At 46.5% G+C, this 19929-nt stretch overlaps 1 protein-coding gene across 1 annotated transcript in view; it reads right to left on the reverse strand.

The window, feature by feature from the left end:
• Window positions 1–336: 336 nt before the first annotated feature.
• Window positions 337–19929, reverse strand: part of ADAM17 (ADAM metallopeptidase domain 17) — a gene marked incomplete at both ends in the record, with an annotated part of 50144 nt that continues 30551 nt past the window's right edge. The window contains 13 exons of the mRNA XM_080711576.1: window positions 337–687; window positions 1139–1189; window positions 3341–3429; window positions 4062–4140; window positions 5038–5168; window positions 6583–6717; window positions 7093–7196; window positions 7965–8164; window positions 10404–10556; window positions 12236–12324; window positions 12423–12567; window positions 15185–15298; window positions 18840–18929. Coding sequence (XP_080567702.1) covers window positions 337–687; window positions 1139–1189; window positions 3341–3429; window positions 4062–4140; window positions 5038–5168; window positions 6583–6717; window positions 7093–7196; window positions 7965–8164; window positions 10404–10556; window positions 12236–12324; window positions 12423–12567; window positions 15185–15298; window positions 18840–18929 — 1731 coding nt within the window. The remainder of the gene's footprint in view (window positions 688–1138; window positions 1190–3340; window positions 3430–4061; window positions 4141–5037; window positions 5169–6582; window positions 6718–7092; window positions 7197–7964; window positions 8165–10403; window positions 10557–12235; window positions 12325–12422; window positions 12568–15184; window positions 15299–18839; window positions 18930–19929) is intronic.

Below are 19929 nucleotides of genomic sequence, written 5' to 3' on the forward strand. Positions count from 1 at the left end.
CCCAGCCACTGCTGTTATCAGTATAAAAGGCTAATTTACAAAACTGCAAATATTCATAACCTAATCCAGCTGTATTTTCTGCACCACAGGTCAAAGGATATTTTAAAGATTAAAAAAAAAAAAAACCTAAAACCTGAAAATAAGCCAGGTTCACCTTACCTCTTCAAAAGGAAGGAGGCCCACTACACAGAGTCCTTGTGTGAAGGAAGCTCAGACGCACGGCAGCACTGCTGTCCCGTCACCTCCTGCTCCTTCTCAGATACATGCTGTGATTTTAGGTCAAATCTATAAAAACACTTTGCACACCTGAGTCGAGCTCAGGACGCGCGCCCTACACTAGCACTCTGTCTCCTTGCTGTCCACACGGTTCTGACGCTGCAGCTTAAAGGAGGCGGCCTTTTCACTTCTGGTGACCGGGTGGTCTGTGAGGTCCTCAAAGGACTTGGCGGCGGTGCTGCTATTGGGGAAGGGGTCCTTCTCAAAGCCGTCCTCGTCCACGTGCGAGTCTGTGCTGGGGTCTTCCTGGATGGTGTCCATTCGCGGGTGGTCCAGCTTTGGAGCCGCAGACACGGGTGGCAAAACTGAGGCGGGCTGCAAGGGCTGCAGGCGGCCTGGAGTCTGGGGTGCAGGAAAGGGCTTGATGATGCGAACTGAGGCCGAATCCATGCTGCTCAGCATCTCCACGTTCTGGAAAGACGCGGGCTCAATTGAGGAGATGAAGAGAATCAAAGGTCCCCAAGCGTCAGCCATGCCACCAAGCACCTGTGCCATGGGCACTATGATCCCTTGTGCTAAACAAAGTGCCTGGTGAGGCTCGCTCAACCCAAGAAGTACAATGCCTTTCAGGTGCCCCAAGGAACTCACGCCCGCCGACATCTATGACAGGAGATGGTTCCAAACTGCTGTGTTGGAGAGCGAAAGCACTCGGGACAACGTGGGCGAGGGCACGGGCTCCCTCTGAGCCCCAACACCCACTTGACTGTCACGTGCTGGCACAGCGGCCGTGAGGCCACGTGCAGCCTGGATTCTTCCTGCCCCGCAGGATGGAAAGACAGACCCCTGCTGGTCTCAACTGAAGGGCTTGCTCAAGAGGGCCCAAAATGCAACTGCAAACTTTTCTTTCACATGGTACACTTACACTGGGGTGGAACAGAGACAGAGATTCATACTGCTTATCCAATTTCTTATCCTAGAAAGAAAGGAAGAGTAATAAGAAGAGATCATTCCTACAAAGTAAACCTGCAAATAGACTATCGTGAAACAGCCTCTGCGTTGCAGAGGGCCTCACTGTGTAGCCGAGGCCGTCTGTGAACCTGCGATCCTCCTGTCTCGGCCTCCCAAGTACTGGGATTACAAGCGTGCACCACCACGCCCGGCTCCTCACAGACTACTCTTGAGATTAAGAACTCAGAACCTCGACTAAAGAAAGTGGCAGCAAGGGGCTGGCGTTGTGGCCTAAAGGTAGAGTGCTTGCCTCGCATGCATGGAGCCCTGGGCTCCATCCCCATCGCTGCCTCCACCCCAGAACAGAACAGTCCGGGAGGCTCACTAGGTGAGAGTGTTTCTTATGCAAGTTCTGAGTCAGCAGGCTGAAAGCGTTCGCTTTGCAGCGACAATGACGTTGACCTACAAGGGTCACACGCAACTGTTCTGAGCGCTCTCATCCTGTGGGCAGTCTCTGTGTAGGAAGTAGTTAGGCCTACACCCCAGCCCTATCTTTTATTTTGAAACAGGGTCTCACTAAGTTGCAGGGGCCTAAGTAGCTGAGGCTGGCCACAAACCTGCGATCCTTCCTACCTCAGCCTCTCAAGCATGAGCCACCACGCCCTATTTTATTTTTATTCTGAAACAGGATTTCTAGGTTGACGAGTCACTATCTGCTGAGGCTGGCTGTGAACCTGGGATCCTCCTGTCTCGGCCTCCCAAGTACTAGGATTACAGGTGCGCGTCCTCACGCGCGGCTCCTTTGTGGTACTTCTGTAAGGTTAAATAGGTGGCCACCTGCTATTTCCTGGTCCTGCCCATGGATGACGCCTCACAGGTGAGGAATACAGGGCAACACCAAAAACTCAACGCTTCTTCCTTCCTGGCCTCGTGGTCCTGCGTGTGGCTGGCAGCAAGCCACCTCGACTAGCCCTGCAGTGAGAGCGTCTGCTCTGAGCCAGGGGTCCATTGGGGAACTTCTACAAAAAGGTCCAATTTTCCAGTAACTGTTAAGGGGACAGCTGTCACACAGAGATGTATTATTTCCTCTTCTGTGGTACTGGGGCCTGAACTCAGGTATGTCCTACCCCTGAGCTGTACCTCCAGCCTTTTTTATTTTTTAACAGGGTTTCTAAGTTAACACACGCTGACCTCAAACCTGCTATACTCCTGTCTCAACCTCCCAAGTCCTGGGGTTTCAGGCATGCACCTCCACGCCCGGCACTCTCACTCATTTTGAGGGAGAACAATGGAAAATGTTCATTCTTATTTACTTGGAAACATGTGAACACCCTGTACATAATGCTGATGGTCTGTATGGATATTACATGGATAACATCTGTGAAATGCTAGTAGTTCACAAAAAAAAAAAAAAAAAAAAAAAGAAAACGCTCTTAGCTTGCTCAAAGGCCCCATGCAAATCTAGTTACATGGGCTCCTGCACTCACCACCATAACATTTCTAAGAAATGACTTAGGAGTAAAACATCCATACAAAACTAGACTTTCAAAACACCATCAAATAAGGTGCCTATAAACATGCTCTCCCAGCCGGGCGTGGTGGCGCACGTTTGTAATCCCAGTGCTTGGGAGGCTGAGACAGGAGGATCGCACAGGTTCAAAGCCAGCCTCGGCTACTTAGTGAGGCTCTCAGCAACTTAGTGAGACCCTGTTTCCAAACAAAATATAAAATAAGTCTGGGAGGATAGCCTGGAGGTAGAAAAGCCCTTGGGTTCCACCCCCAGTACCACTAAGTAAGTAAGTAAGTAAGTAAGTAAATACATGCTCTCCTAGGGATAACATAAAAAAATGTCATTGGAAATATCAGATCAGATTTCACTATTTTATCTTTTCCAAAGGTTGTGTGGTTGGAGTTTTTAAAAATTTTTAATAGAATGCTTATTTAAAAGTTGGGGACTTAGCCGGGCGTGGTGACGCAAGCTTGTAATCCCCGCGCTTGGGAGGCGGAGACAGGAGGATCGCGCAGGTTCGAAGCCAGCTGCGCGCGCTGGCTTAGGAAACCCTGTTTCTAAATTAAAAAAATATAAAAATAGGTCTGGGACTGTAGCCCAGAGGTAGAAGGGCTTCCAGGAACCCCAGTACCACCAAAAAAAAAAAAAAAAAAGTTGGGGACTTACCACACAATGGACAAGAATGCTGAAAGGAATCCAAAATATCAAGGAGAAAACCAGGACAGATCCCACGATGTTGTCTGCTAAAAATTTCCCTGTGAGCAATTCCAAACATGAGTATCTTGACCAAGAACTTTAAATCTACAAAGAAATGCTCCTAGCCCATTACCGCTAGACACCACTGCTGCCAAGTACCCAGAGAAATGCCTGCGCCTCCTCCCAGGCCAGGCCACCTCCATGCCACCTGCCATCAGCAGGAGCCTGTACCCTGCGAGCACCCTGGTAGTCTCCTGGAGCAATGGTGCCGAGAGACAGGCACTAAGGTGCTACTACTAGTAACAGCTGCTTGAGAAGACAGTTTTCTTGTTACCCGGATGTTGTTAGTGTGACTGGGCTCTAAATTAGAGACTGTTGAGAACATAAGTGTCATTGCTTTGCAAAACCTAAGGCCTACTTCTAAAGTCTTAAACGGGATTCACATTTACAGCCTACAGGATTGAGCCATGCTCGTCTTGACTGAGTACTTCTCCCCCTTTGAGAATTCATACATCCTAGCCACAGAGGGACAGACCTATGAGGAGTTTCGTCCTAGCTAACAAAGTTGTTTCACAATAGAAGTGATGAAAATTTACTCTTCTACTGCAGAACAAGAGCACAGACTCTGAGAACACTTCTCTCATGTTCCTGACATCAGCCAAGTGTAAGCAATAAGCGGGGAACCACCTACCAAAAGTATTGATGCTCAGCTGGTCAATGAAGTCCCAAAATCGCTCAATCACGTCCTGTACTCGTTTCTCACACTTTCCCTGTGTAGACATGACATACAGCATGAAAAAAGCATTCGGAAGCAATACAGCCTTATAAAAATATCGGGCTTGGGCCGGGCGTGGTGGCGCATGCTTATAAATCCTAATACTTGGGAGGCTGAAAAAGGTTTGCATGTTTGTGGCCAGCCCCCGCAATTTAGTAACACCCTCCACAACTTAGTGAGACTCTGTTTCAAAATAAAGAATAAAAAATAGGACTAGGAGTGTGACTTGGAGGCACATTGCCCCTGGGTTCAATCCCCAATTCTGGAAAAAAAAGCGGGCATGTAAAGGACTTCATTAGAATCACTTAGTGGCCCATCGTTGGTGAGGGGCAGTATTTCAGTGTAATGAGCACCCAAGAAAGTAGGATGCGCTATCACCGACACTTTCTAACTTAGTCCACTTTCATAAGTGAACCTAGAGTTACCATGAGTCAACAAAAACAGCTGGATAAGGACTCTGGGAAAGATGACGTGATCACACAGCAGTGAAGAGGGCAGAGCACAGCCAAGAGCCTGAGGAACGTCTCTCAACCTCACCTAGCACTGTGCACAAATTAAAAGGTGTTTCTAACTGGCCCTTCCCACTCAGAACCTGCTTCAGAATCACACCTTCAACAATCTTGCAAACTTAGTCAATTCCATAAATAACACAGGCACGAGTGCCCGCACGGTGCCTGCGACCTGCCAACTTCACCGAAGTGTCTGAGCCCAGCCTGCTACAGCGCTGCAGCGGCCGAGGGCTTGCCCATGTGCGCTTCATACCCCACGCTCACACCAGAAAAGCCAGCATGGCGGAAAGACTGGGCGTTTGTGTTTGGACCGCCTTCCATTCCTGAAAGGAAGTACTCATAAGGGCTTCCAGACTGTTACCAGAAAAGCTGTAAATACTCACATTCATGTCACAAAATCCTACTGTACAGGGCTTCCCTTTCCTCAAAAATAAGTTCTTCTGTTCAGCGTCAACGTAGGGCACACACCGGCCGGAAGGGTCCCTGCAGCACACCTTGCACGAGTTGTGGGTTTCTGAAAGAGACAGTGTGAGGATGGATGCCAGCCCTGCCACCCGGCTTCCTTCTCTCCCCCCCTTACCCCAACAGGACAGAAACTGCACATTTATTTCAAAGGCTAACATATCTGGGGCTGGAGACGTCGCTCAGGAGCAGAGCACGCGCCTAGCACGGATGAGGTCCTGGGTCTGACCCCGGCTCTGCAAGGCCAAGCTGGCCGTAGATCTAACGGACAACTGGAGTTCATGCTCCTCGGCCCTCAGGTTAGAGAGGCCGCAAGGTTAAAGAATGTTCCCAGAATAGCCTCTATTATGGACTAAAATTCCTCTTAGAAGAATACCCTCTGCTCAGAGCCATCATGAGACACTCTTTTACATGTGTCCCTTTGACCTGACTTTCTCTTTAGCCTGCAGGTTTCAATCCTTGACGTGTCCGTTCAAAGTCAGTACTGATTCCAGCAGAGGGACACACTGTCCCGTGCGGGTGGGGACTGGAGTAGTGGCCGGTGCCATGAGCCCCGTGGGCTGCGCTCAGCAGCGCCTGCCCCAGGACCCGCTGTGAGAGCACCGGGGCCAGCACAACGCTGGCGTCACAGAAACCCATGGGCACACGCAGCAGCAACCTAGGAGGAAGCCCAAGTTTATCCTTGGCAGAAAAATCAGCCAGAACAGAGAAAAGCAAAACAAAAATCTCATCAAACATTTCCTTGGCGCTTACTATGCCTCAGCTTTGCCTCCAGGACACCCAACAGGTCACTTACTCGGCACGACTAGTGCTCTCTCCCTCTTCTCCGGGGCGTTGGGGCTGGAGCCCAGGCCTCACGATGCTAAGCCAGCGAGCACTGCAGCGGAGCCGCAGCCCAGCCCTGCTCTCTTCTTCACTCACACATGATTCTATTCCCCTGGGAGGACAGCCAGCGCCCAGCCCAGTGATTCTAATCTTGGCTCTCTTTGGGACAACAGAACCCTAGCTCCGCGCCAACACCGGCTGAAGTTCAAGAGTCCAGCCAGTCCTTGAGCCCCCCCCCCCCCGACCCAAGGGTTCCAGACACACCACGGCAGCCTAAGGACAACCGGGAGGCCAGCCTGACTGGGCTGCTCCAGGGAGATCAGGCCCAGATCCTGAAATCGGCTCTCTGGCTGGGTTCATCAAGGGGCTTCCTGGATCAGTGCAAACGGAGTAGAGACAGCTGCTGCTGTTGGGGTTTGAATGAAGGGTGGGGACAGTGCTCCACCCCCCAAATGCCTCCTACCCCAGCTGAAGACTGCTACAGAGTTTGGGAATGAAGCAAGACAGAGCGTCGGACAGTTGAGAGTGGTGGAGAGCCAGGATGTGCCACGGAGACGCGTGCAGACGCTGCCCTGCTGCGGCTCAGCCCCGGCTCGGGCACCGTGCCCTGACGGCAGCCTCCGTGACCAGGCCGTGCTCACCATTGCAGGCACAGGACTCCAGGTGCTGCTCCCTCTCACAGAAGGGGATGCATTTGCCATCCTTACACTTCCCCAGGTCCAAGCAAACAGTGTCGTCCTCTGCATCTCCTGGCGGGGGACACTCGCTGCTGTTCCCTGGAGGCAAAGACCAATTAACACAGACTCACACCAATTACCCACAGGTCACACCTGTAACCGAGTGCTTGGGGGTTGAGACAGAAGGATCACAGGCTGGCTGCCAGCCACAGCAAAATGGTGGGACCTGTTTCAAAACAAAAATAAAAAGGGCTGGTGGAGGTAGAATGCCCCTGGGTTCCATCCCCAGTACCACACACACAAAAGGAATTCCGAGGTCCACGAGACCCACAGGTGCAGGACACACGGTTTCTCATAAAGAAGTGAGACGCGGCGAGGGCTAAAGGGCAGCCTCATCTGAACAAAGCACGAGCTTCCCATGACACTCACGCACTGGCAGTTATGCTGCAGCACCCAAGCGGCACGAGCACGTACCTGTGCAGTACGACACGCCTTTGCAGGTGGCGTTGATGGCCTCCTGGCACCTCTTCTGGGCGCTCTCAAACCGACAGTTCTTACAGCAAGGGCTGTTCCTATCACTGTGGAAAGGTAGACAGGGAGAGTGCAAGTCAAATGACACGCCCTCACCAAACGAGGCAGTCCTGTCACTGCGACCTGAGGGCTGCAGGGAAGACCCGAGTCACACTCCAGCACTCACACGTCCCAGGAGCTAGCGCCCCTGCACACACTCCGTCCATCCCTTCCTAACGTGCTAAGACATCATCAATGCCTCTCTGGGGGAAAGGAAGGAGAGTGATCATCTCTACAGCATCTCGGTTTCACTATTCATTAAAAGAAGAAAAAAGAGGGGAGCTGGTGCACCAGACAATCAATGGCTAAGGCACCAGGCAGCCAGGGCCCCACTCCCTGTGAGAGCTGCAGTGTTAACGTGCGCTGTACAGGGCTAAGTAGCTACTGGGTTTCCTCAAGCCAGGCCTGCTCTATCCAGGGGACATAAATATGACAATACAGGTACCGCCTCTCTATCTGGTTTATGTCACTAAACAGTATTTTATGACATTGCTCTACTGTATAGATACGTGACAACACATCCCAAGATTCACTTTCTGATGATTTCCAATAGTCTATTATCAAAGGAGGTAGCCATGAACAAAGAGCCTTGCTGAATCTTCCTTCCTGTACACCTGTCCCTTTAAAAAGATGCTCTGCACAGTGGGACCGGGCAGAGTGTGTGAGCTCAAGGACTTCCTGCCGCGGTGTCAAGCTGTTTCTGGAATGCATCTCTCTCTCTCTCACACGCCGTCCTCTGCCATCAGCACCCCTTGACCGCCCTGGAGGAGCCTCACCTGCACTGCACGCCCTGCTTCAGCGTGCAGTCGCTGTTGCAGCAGCTGTCGTTATTCAGGTACATGATGCCAGGGTCGCACTCCTCCCCTTCGTCCACCCTGGAATTGCCACACACCTTGTTGCTGCGCTCTTGAAAACACTCCTGGGCCTTACTTTCAATGGTCTTATAGATGGACTGTTTGCTGCAGTTTGAAAACATCTTAAGAGAAAAAAGGCCACAAAGGCCCAAAATAACAAAATAAAAATTCATCCCCATGGAGCACTACTGCTGCTGCTGCGCGCGTGTGTACGTGTGCTGCTGGGCTCCAACCCAGGGGCATCTACCAGTGCAGCCCTCTCCCGAGGCCTGCACGCCCACAGCGCAGCCCGCACTTCACTTCACGCCACCTGCTCGGACACAGCGCTGGACATCAGGCCAGGAGAGCTGCTCTGAGCCACACCCATCCTATTTTTTATTCTTTATTTTGAAACAGGGTCCAACTAAGTTGCAGAAAAGCTGAGGCTGGCTGAGAACCTGTGATCCTTCTGTCTTAGCCTCCCAAGTACTGGGATTGCAGGCATGAGCCATTATGACCAGCTATGCTTCTTTTTTATTTTCTTGGTGGTGCTGGGGGTCCTGGAAACCCTTCTACATCTGGGCTACACTCCCAGACCTATTTTATATTTTTATTTGGAAACAGGGTCTCTTAAGCCAGCGAGGCTGGTTTCGAACCTGTGGGATCCTCCTGTCTCTGCCTCGCAAGCGCGGGGATTACAAGCATGCGCCACCATGCCCAGCGTGGTGCTTCTTCTATATGGACAAATTCTTAATGTAAAAGCCACCACTGAGCTGGGCGTGGTGGCACACGCTTGTACTCCTGCCTCCTGGGACTCTGACGCCTTCTCAGCTCTCTTTACCTCGGCAACCAACCACTGGAGGTAATAACACCTTTAACTTTTAATCTGGACTCTGAGTTAACAGTTTTCAAGCCTCTGAAATTATTTGCAATGTCCCAAATCAAATAGCACAGTTGGCCCATGTATCTGTGACTTCTGCACTCCCAAATTCAACTAAGCGTGAACAGAAAATATTTAGAAAAGCTGGGCATGGTCACACACGCTTGTAATCCCAGTACTTGGGAGGCTGAGACAGGAGGCTCACAGGTTCAAAGTCAGCCTCAGCTACTTAGGCTCTCAGCAACTTAGTAAGACCCCGTTTCCAAAAAATAAAATAGATCTGAGGTATAACCCAGAGGTAGAAGGCCCCTGGGTTTCATCCCCAGTACCACAAGAAAAAAAAATTTTTCAGGGGGGGAAAAATGCACCTGCTCTGAAACATGGCAGACTTCGCCGGGCGTGGTGGCGCACGCTTGTAATCCCTGCACTTGGGAGGCTGAGACAGGAGGATCGCTCAGGTTCGAAGCCAGCCTCAGCTTCTTAGTGAGGCCCTCAGCAACTAAGTGAGACCCTGTTTCCAAATAAAATATAAAAAAGGTCTGGGAGTATAGCCCGGGGGTAGAAAGCCTCTGGGTTCCACCCCCAGTACCACCAAAAAAAAAACCTGGCAGACTTTTCTTGCCATTATTCCCTAAAGAGATACAGTACAGCTATTCACATAACATTTATACTGGATTAGCAGGGAAAGTAATCTAGAGATGACTTACGCAAATATAAACAGATGCAAATACTATGCGATTTTATATGAGGGACTCGAGCACCTAGAAATCTTGGTCCCTTAATGGAAGAGGATACTGGAATCAATCCCCCACAGATACTGAGGAGCCAACGCGTACTCTACTAGAATCAGAACACTAGAATACCATTTATTATGCAGCTACTCCTACTAGGCACTGCAGCAAGACCTGGAAACAAGACAGATGAAGGTCTTTCCCAAAGAGCCTTGAAACCTGCTAAACTATGTGTCTTGTAAGCAAAAGTTAACGAAAACATACAAATTATGTGGAAATGAAGAGTTATAATGAGTAACAAAGTGTAAACAAAATACCAGGTAATGTTTTTGAGTACTGGGGGATTGAACCCAGGATAATTCTGCCTGAGATACACCCACAACCCTTTTTATTTTTGTTTTTAGGAGGATCTCCCTAAATTACTGAGTCTTGTTACACTGCTGAGGCTGGCCTCGAACCTATGATCTTCTTTTCTCAGCCTCCCAAGTACTGGGATTACAGGCATGCCGGCGACACCCACCTATGACAGGCAACTTTTACTATACAGCCTAAACCCACCACACCCTGATACCCAGAGCTCAGACAAAATGCATTCCCCTTAGTAATTTTTTAGACCAAAATTTACCTGTGATTAACCCTGATGAGCTCTGTGCCACCAAGTACCTGCAGTCCCATCTGCGAGAATACCAGGAATGGGCTACCTTCCTGAGCTTCCATTTTCGAAAGACTCACAACCTCCTTCCTACCAACGCAGCCTCCAATTCCACCTACCTTGTTGTTCTCATGGTCCCCGCTCACAGCTATGGGGTACATGACGTACTTTCCTCCCTGGTCCTCATTCGGGGCACACTCCGCTAGACCGTCTGGATCGTGCTCTGCTCCAAAATTGTGTCCCAACTCGTGAGTTGTCACCAGGTCAGCCTCCTTAGGATCATGCAAAGAAACACTGGACCATCAGCTACCTCTGCAGTCTCATACAAAGCCCTTACATCAGAGCAACAGGAGACAGTGAACCATGACTTCTACCAATACAGAAACTAAGCAAATGAACAAGAGTCTATTTAACACTATTAAAAAGTATTATAATGATTAAGTCATTTAAGAAAATATAACTTACAAGATGCACTAAAACCTTCAAAACAGAACATCAAACACTGGCTGATCTACCTACACATGGTGCAGTGCTGATAAGCCCCAAAGAGGCCTCCGGCAGGCCGTCCCAGTTACACTCCTGCCAAAACCTCACACCTCATCAGAAAAAGCACAGCACCAAAAACCCGGTGAGAAAAGAGAGCCGAACATACAGAACCGCAATGCTGTCTTGACTCAGTGACGGGACCCATGTCCAGTAGCAGTGTTACAGGCCTACACATTCCGTTTATTGGCATCCAACTGTACATAAATCCATTATGTCACCAGGACAGTTGTCTGAATACAACATAATAATAAACTCAGCTAGCAAAGCTAGACTTCTTTTCTATATCTAGCTGAATAAAATAAACTTAAGAGTCTTGGTTTTAGAAAAATCACTCCAGGGAATCTGAAAAGTTAGTATTTTGCAAGTCATTTTTTTCATATAAAAAGAATCTCAATTCTTGAGATTACTAGTTTCTTCAAAGGCAATAGTCTTAAAGATTTCCACATTTATGGTCAATTTCCACATTTCCACGTTTATGGTAAAATGATAGAGGAAATTTTGAGCAAAAACATTCAAATCCCAAAGGTATATGAAGAAAAATTTCTGACTGTACAATGAAAAAATTCTTAGTGAATTTGTTAATGGGCTGTGATAAAAATCTCAAAAATTTCAAAGCGTATTCATTTTTCACTCTGTATTTTAGCAGAGAAAAAATTCTGAAGAATTACGATAAAGAAAATTTATCATGAAATGAAAAGATTAAGATGTTGCAGTCCATACGCCGGGCGTGGTGGCGCACGCTTGTCATCCCCGTGCTTGGGAGGCAGAGACAGGAGGATCGCGCGGGTTCGAAGCCAGCCATGCTGGCTTAAGAGACCCTGTTTCCAAATAAAAAAGTATAAAAATAGGTCTGGGAGTGTAGCCCGGAGGTAAAAGGGTTTCCAGGAACCCCAGTACCACCAAAAAAAAAAAAAAAAAAGATGTTGCAGTGCAGGCGCAGTGGCCCAGGCCTATAATCTCAGCAGAAGGCTCAGACAGAAAGATAAACAAATTTGAGGCCAGCCTCAGAAACATAGTGAGAGAAAACCTGTTTCAAAATAAAAAATAAAGCTGGACGTGGTGGCGCACACTTGTAATCCCAGTACTTGAGAGGCTGAGACAAGAGAATCACAGGTTTGTGGCCAGCCTCAGCTACTTAGTGAGGCCCTGTTTCAAAATAAAGAATAAAAAGTGGCGCTGGAGGTATAGCTCAGAGATACAATGAATGCCCCTGGGGTTCAATCTCCAGTAACACATGTGCGCGCGCGCGCGCGCACACACACACACACACACACACACACACACACACACACACACACACACACACACACACCACCGTCCGTGCAAATGGATATAATTTTTAACTGAGGTACTCATACAATAAATTTCAAATCTATCTTTTAAAAAAATAAGTCAAAGAACATACCTTTGTGAGGATAGTTTTACCATAATTTTTTGTGCTGGTCAAACCACTATTCAAATAGATATTTTTCTTCCCAACTGGACTATAGTAAGCTAAAGGCAAAAGGAAACACAGATAAAACTACTTATGAAGTACAGAGTTGTAACCCAGGTCAATCCATTCGGTACTTCAGCATCAAGGGGATGCTTACCCTTTGGACAAACACCTCCGTGACTGTTGGCTCTGGGGGAGCCAACGTAGGCTAATCCAAGAGTTCCCATGTCAAAATCTTGATACGTGAAAAGATGCGCCAGGCAGACTTTAGACGCTTCCTCGGCTATATCAAAGCTAAATTGCTTCAAAGAGAAAAGGTAATTATTAGATTAACAGTCTTCTCAAGCTGAGAAACATCTCAACTACATATTCCAGAAGAAGTTGGGCGAGGCGGTATGTGCCTGTGATCCCAAGTACTTGGGATGCTGAGACAGCAGGGCTGCAGCTTGTGGACAGCCTCAGAAAGCAGAGACTCTTGTGAGAGACCATTCGAAAATAAAAATTAAAAAAATCAGGCTTAGCCGGGCATGGTGGTGCACGCTTGTAATCCCCACAGGAGGATCGCACAGGTTCGAAGCCAGCCTCAGCTACTGAGTAAGGCTCTCAGCAACTTAGTGAGACCCTGTTTCCAAATATAAAAGAGGTCTGGGAGTATAGCTTGGAGGTAGAAAGCCTCTGGGTTCCACCCTCAGTACCACACACACAAAAAATCAGGCTTGGGGTATATATCTCAGAGATAGAATGCCCCTGGGTTCAATCCCAGTACCAAAAAAAGATAAATTAAGTAAATAAATAACTATTGCAGAAGCACTGTCTGCCACAGTTTGGCACAATGCCCACCCCCTGTGGCAGCACACTGCCCTTCCCTGCTGCAGGGGGAAGCAGACCTGCAGTCTGCGGGGGCTACGAGGGGAGCGCTCAGGGGCCCCTCCCGGCTGTGCAGAACCGACTCCGCCCAGGGCTTGCAGCACCCAAACCAAAACGCATCACTCGAGTTTTTCAAGGGTTGTACTAGTTTTGCAGGAATGTTCTGTTTTATATACTTATTTAGGCTAGGGGAATTTTTATTGAAAACGCGTGTGTCTGTGTGTGGGAGGGTATTGGGGATTGAACCCAGGGGCTTTCTATCTCCAAGCTAGACCTCCAGCTCTTTTTATTATTTATTTATTTATTTATTTATTTATTTATTTATTTATTTATTTATTTATTTATTTATTTATGTGGTACTGGGCATGGAACTCAGGGGCTTTCTACTTCCGTGCTACATTCCAGACCAATTTTATATTTTATTTGAAAACAGGGTCTCACTAAGTTGCTGTGAGCCTCACTAAGTAGCTGAGGCTGGCTTTGAACCCACGAGATCCTCCTGTCTCAGCCTTGCAAGTGCTGATATTACAAGTGTACACCACCACGCCCAGCTTATTTTTTAATATAATTTTATTTATTTGTTTGTTTATTTATTTATTTATGGTGGTACTGGGTCCCTGGAAGCCCTTCTACCTCCGGGCTACACTGCTAGACCTATTTTATATATTTATTTGGAAACAGGGTCTCTTAAGCCAGCGCAGCTGGCTTCAGACCTGCATGATCCTCCTGTCTCCGCCTCCCAAGCGTGGGGATTACAAGCGTGCACCACCACGCCCGGCTTATTTTTATTTTGAAAGAGGTTCTTCCTCAGTTGTGAGGCTGGCCTCAAATCTGTGAGCCTCCTGTCTCAACTGCCAAAGTACTGGGATGACAGCCATGTGCCACAACAACTGGCTTACAGTTTTTAAAAACTTTATAATAGAAGAGCAGCATTGTGGTACATGCCCGTAATCCCATGGCTGGGAGGCTGAAACAGGAGGATCACAGGTTGGAGGACAGCCTCAGCACTCTAGTAAGACTCCAAGCAACCTAGCACAACCCTGTTTTAAAACATAAAATAAGAAGGGCTGGGGAGCCCGGCGTGGTGGCACACTTTATAATCCCCGCGCTTGGGAGGCTGAGACAGGAGGATCACAGATTCAAAGCCAGCCTCAGCTACTTAGTGAGGCTCTCAGCAACTTAGTGAGACCCTGTTTCCAAATAAAATATAAAATAGGTCTTGGAGTATAGCCCAGAGGTGGAAAGCCTCTGGGTTCCACCCCCAGTACCACCAAAAAAAAAAAAAAGGACTGGGGTGTAACTCGAAGGTAGAATGCTCCTGGGTTCAATCCCCAGCACACACACACACACACACACACACACACACACACACACACACACACACACCACACACACACATACACACACACAATATAAAGGAGTTACAAATAACAAACTTATAGCCAGGCATGGTGGCTCATGCTTATAATATCAGTACTTGGGAGGCTGAGACAGGAGGATCACAGGTTCAAGGACAGCCTCAACAAGTAGTGAGACTTTCATTAACCTAGCATAGCAAGACATTCTTTTCAGCTAAGAAACTGAATCAGGCTGGGGGGTGTAGCTTGAAGATTCAAGTCCCAATACCAGAAAAAAGCACAACAAAAAATGTGTAAACTTTTTAAAAGCATAAATATCTAGTTATCTGCTACACTTCAGGTTTGCAAAAATTTCTTTTTCTTTACTTAAAGGTGTTTATCATATCACTTTAAAAACTTTGCCAGGTACAATGGTGCACACTTGTAACCCCAGTAACCCACGACACTCCGGTCTCAGGCTCCCACAGGTGAATTACAGGTGTGGCCACTGCACCGGCTTAGCATTTTTGTTTTAGTTGTTTTGCCATTTGATGCCAGCCCTGCTATAGGACATGGGGTCACTCCTCAGAAGGGCAGACCACGCCTGGTTTACCGCCGTCTTTTCTAATACGCCCCTTCATTTGTACAGACACAATAGCATGTCAGAAATGACAGAGTGGCGAGAGAAGCCTGCGTCTCAGATCCCACGACCCACCTCCAGCAGCGTCTTCACGTCCCAGGCGTCCTTTTCTTCATTTGGGTAACTTTTTGCCATATTGTAGTGTCTTTCGCCAGGTTTGACCTCTTGTGGCGACTTGAGAATGCGAATCTATACTTAAAGAGATAACATACTTAGAAAACGTCTAAAAAAAAAAAAGTCCTGACTCTGAATACTACATTACTTGGTCTGTTAAAAAATAAATAAATAACTGAGCTGGGCATGATGGCACTTTCTTGTAATCCCAGTACTTGGGGGGCTGAGAGGGGAGGATCACAAGTCCATGGCCAGCCTCAGCTACTTAGTGAGGCCCTCCACCATGACTGCACATTGAAGTCACATTCTCCAAAATAAAGAATAAAAATAGGGCAGGAGGTATAGCTTGGAGGTAGAATGCCCCTGGGTTCAATCCCCAGTACCACAAAAATAAATCCCAGTACCACACATACAAAAAGAAGAAGAAGAATAATGATGATGATGATGATAATTTTTTAAAAAACTGCCTACCACTCTAGAAACAATGTTTTAGAGCCAAAATCCAATAAATTCTTCAGATTTCTTACTAAAAATGTTTAAAGCAAACCAAAAAGCATATGGTATGTATAGAAAACACATGTCATGAGTTATTTATAAAGTTATAAGTGTACTAAATGTCATATCTTCCGTATTTATTTGGAAAAAATGAGAACTTGGGTTCCATGAGTCTAAAATATTTATTGCAATTACAGTCAATTTGAAAATGATGAATAAAGATTAATCACTTTGTGTATCAGGATGAAGGACTACAAAGAACAGCAGCTTCTCCTCGTACACTCACTTTAGACAGGCTCATGTTAAACCCGCTATGAGGAAAAGAAAGGAGCAAAGTTTTCTAATTAGTAAGTGTGAGGAAACCGGGAGCCCTCCTCGAGAGTTTCTGGTGTGTCGCCCTGCCTGTGCACACGGGCCCATCTGGTCTGCGCTGCCTCGGCAGGGTGAGCTTACTTACTAGGGCAGGAACTGCAGCTCTGATGGCTGTGGTCAAGGTCAGCTCTAAGATGCCCCACCGCAAGCCCACCATGACTGCACACTGAAGTCACATCCTCCAGGCCAGGCGTGCTGGTGCACGACTACAATCTCAGTACTTGGGAGGCTGAGACACAAGTACCGAGACAGGAGGATCACAGGTTCAAAGCCAGCCTCTGCTAGTGAGACTCTTTCCAAATAAAATAAAATAGGGCTAGGGGCGTAACTCAGTAGATTGCTTCTGAGTTCTGCCTCTGATCTAAAAAAAAAAAAAAAAAAAAAAAACCACTCTCCAATTCATCTTTTAAGAACTAAAGAAGCTATGTTTTTGTATCCTCTATTATTCCTATAGTCTTCAATTGCTTTCAAGTTCCTAAGGCAAAAAGGAACTTTACTTATTGGTCCTCAAATACTTAAAGATGATGCAACTGTTTTAAATCAATTAATGCTAGCTGGGTGTGGTGGCATGCACTTTTTTTTTTTTTTTGGTGGTACTGGGGTTCCTGGAAGCCCTTCTACCTCCGGGCTACACTCCCAGACCTATTTTTACTTTTTTTTTTTTTTTTTTTTTTGGAAACAGGGTCTCCTAAGCCAGAGCGCGTGGCTGGCTTCGAACCTGCACGATCCTCCTGTCTCTGCCTCCCAAGCGCGGGGATTACAAGCGTGCGCCACCACGCCCGGTGGCATGCACCTTTAATCCTAGTACTCAGGAGGCTGAGAAAGGAGGATCACAGGTATGAGGACAGCCTCAACAAGCAGTGAGACTCTCATCAACCTAGCAAGACCCTGTTCCAAAATTAAAATAAAAAATAGGGCTGGGGGTATAGCTCTGAGCTAGACTGCATCAAGGTTTAACCTCCAGTACCACAAAAAAATAAGGCCACTTTTTTGTACCAATGTGGAATAATCTCCAACATACTGTGAAATGGAAAAGATGCAAAAGTGCAGCACACTGCCATGGTCAAGCACAGGCTTACACACCAACACACAGCACACACATCCCTGGACAAGTACACATGGGAAGAGCCGGGAAGCCTTTAGGGAAAGAAACTGGCCTGAAGATGACAGAAACTGTAGAGACTTACTTTTCACTGGGTGTGTACTGTGTACATGTTACCTATGCAAATAATAACTTAGAAAAGAAAATGCAAAAACAGTAAAAGAATAAAAAAGGGAGAAAATGCCTTTAGTTTTGTACAAGTACTATCAAAGTTTAACATCATCAGTACGGTGCATCATTTCAAGTTTTTTTTTAAATCTCTGAATTCTATACTACAGAACCTCTAAGAATATAATACAAAGAGTCTGGAAAAAAACAGATGTAACTCACATAATTTACTATTTATTTGTCCAAAGCAATACTCAATTTCAGAAGTCTCTTGAATTACACTTAGCAATTTGAAACAATTTTTATTATGAAACATAATTAACATGATACTAGTATAACACTATTCAACATACTAGTAACAGCTTTTAGGAAAAGAGATCTAATGTTTCTTCATAGATAAATGCCATATATATAAGCCGGGTATGGTGGCACATGCTTCTAATCCCAGCATTCAGGAGGCCGGGTATGGTGGCACATGCTTCTAATCCCAGCATTCAGGAGACTGAGACAGGAGGATCTTGGTTCGAGTACAGCCTCAGCTACTGAGGCCCTTTACAACTCAGTAAGACCCTGTTTCAAAATCAAGAATAGAGCCGGGTGTGGTGGCGCACGCTTGTAATCCCAGCATTTGGGAGGCTGAGACCAGAGGATCCCGGTTCGCGGACAGCCTCAGCTACTTAATGAGGCCTTCCTCAACTCAGTGAGACCCTGTTTCAAAATAAAGAATAAAAAATTGGGCAGGGGGTGTAGCTTGGAGGTCAAATGCCTCTGGGTTCCATCCCCAGACCCGCAAAAAAAAAAAAAAAAAAAAAAAAAAAAAATCAAGAATAAAAAATAGGGCTTGGAGTGTAGCTCAGAGGTAGAATGTCCCTGGGTTATATTCCCAGTACTGGGAAGAAAAAAAAAAAAAAAGCAGCCTTAAGCTGGGCGTGGTGGTGCACACTGTAATCCCAGCATTTGGGAGAGTGAAACAGGAGGATCGCGGTTCACAGCCAGCCTCAGCTACGTAAGTGAGGCCCTCTGCAACTCAGTGAAACCCTTTTTCAAAATGAAAAATAAAAAATAGGGCTGGGGGCGGAGCTCAGAGGTAGAATGCCCCAGGTTCCATTCCCATTACCATAAAAAAAAGGCTCATATAAATGCAATATTATATATATATATATATATATATATATATATATATATATGGCTTATTTTTTAGTAAATTTTCTGACTAAACACTCAATAATATGTGCTTGAATTCTAACTAAAGACTGGAGCATTAATCAAAAAGAAAAATATTATGAGATAAAAGAGCAATACATTGAGAGAAGGGAGAGCCTTCAGGTGTTAAGAGGCTTTCTGCTAAAACAGCCTCAGGACAGAAATCTCCATAATCTAGAGTTAATTAATATAAAAATATTGCACAATTTATCAAAAAATTGACTTGCACTTGAGGATGTTTATTATTAATGTGGAAGGAAAGTTTTGTGGGTTTGAATATATTTACAGCATGTAACATCAAGTAACAAACATACAGCCATATCTATTGATAAGTACCTGTTCTATCTGTATTCCATAACCTTTAAAACCTGCATTATCCCACGAAGTGTTCCGATAAATGTCATCGACTCTGTCAATTAGTTCGATCTGTATGTATAAAAGAAAAAGGTATTATGCAACTCTTTAACATTCTTTACAACATAACATAAAAATCTATAGGGATAAAAGTTCAGTTTAGAGAAAACTCTACTGCATAAACTTCTACTAATTACAGAAACTATAATTAAGATGTTAATCTTTATCACTGATGGCTCTACCAAAGAAATTATTTCTATCTCCAAACTTAAAGTACTGTTATCAGAAGAAAACAATGGTACAGTTTACTCCAAACGTGAGGTAATCGACTACACATATCAAGGCTCAGCTTTTCTGTGTGTGCGTGTGTGGTCCTGAGGGGTGGTGCAGGGGGTGCAACCTCTGAGCTACAGCCCCAGCCCTTTTTATTTTGAATCAGGGTCTAAGTTACTCTACACTAGCATTGAACTTGTGATCCTCCTGCCTCAGCCTCCCACAAACTAGGACCAGGTAATACCACCACTGCACCTGGGTAAGCACCAAGCTTTTTATTTTCATGGTACTGGGGGTGGAACCCAGAGGCTTTCTACCTCCGGGCTATACTCCCAGACCTTATTTATATTTTATTTGGAAACAGGGTCTCACTAAGTTGCTGAGAGCCTCACTAAGTAGCTGAGGCTGGCTTCGAACCTGTGCAATCCTCCTGTCTCAGCCTCCCAAGCGCGGGGATTACAAGCGTGCGCCACCACGCCCAGCGCACCAAGCTTTTTAAAAACTGCCAATCTGCCGGGCGTGGTGGCACACGCTTGTAATCCCTGCGCTTGGGAGGCGGAAACAGGAGGATCGCGCAGGTTTGAAGCCAGGCTGCTGGCTTAAGAGACCCTGTTTCCAAATAAAAAAAAACATTAAAAAATAAGTCTGGGAGTGTAGCCCGAAGGTAGAAGGGCTTCCAGGAACCCTAATGCCACAAAAAAAAAAAAAACTGCCATTCTACTCAACAATGGATATTGAATTTTTCTTTTTTTTTTAGTAGTACTTGGAATGGAACCCAGGGGCATTCTACCTCCGAGCT

Source organism: Muscardinus avellanarius, assembly GCF_963383645.1.
Source record: "Muscardinus avellanarius genome assembly, chromosome: 15".
Taxonomy (NCBI): Eukaryota; Metazoa; Chordata; class Mammalia; order Rodentia; family Gliridae; genus Muscardinus; species Muscardinus avellanarius.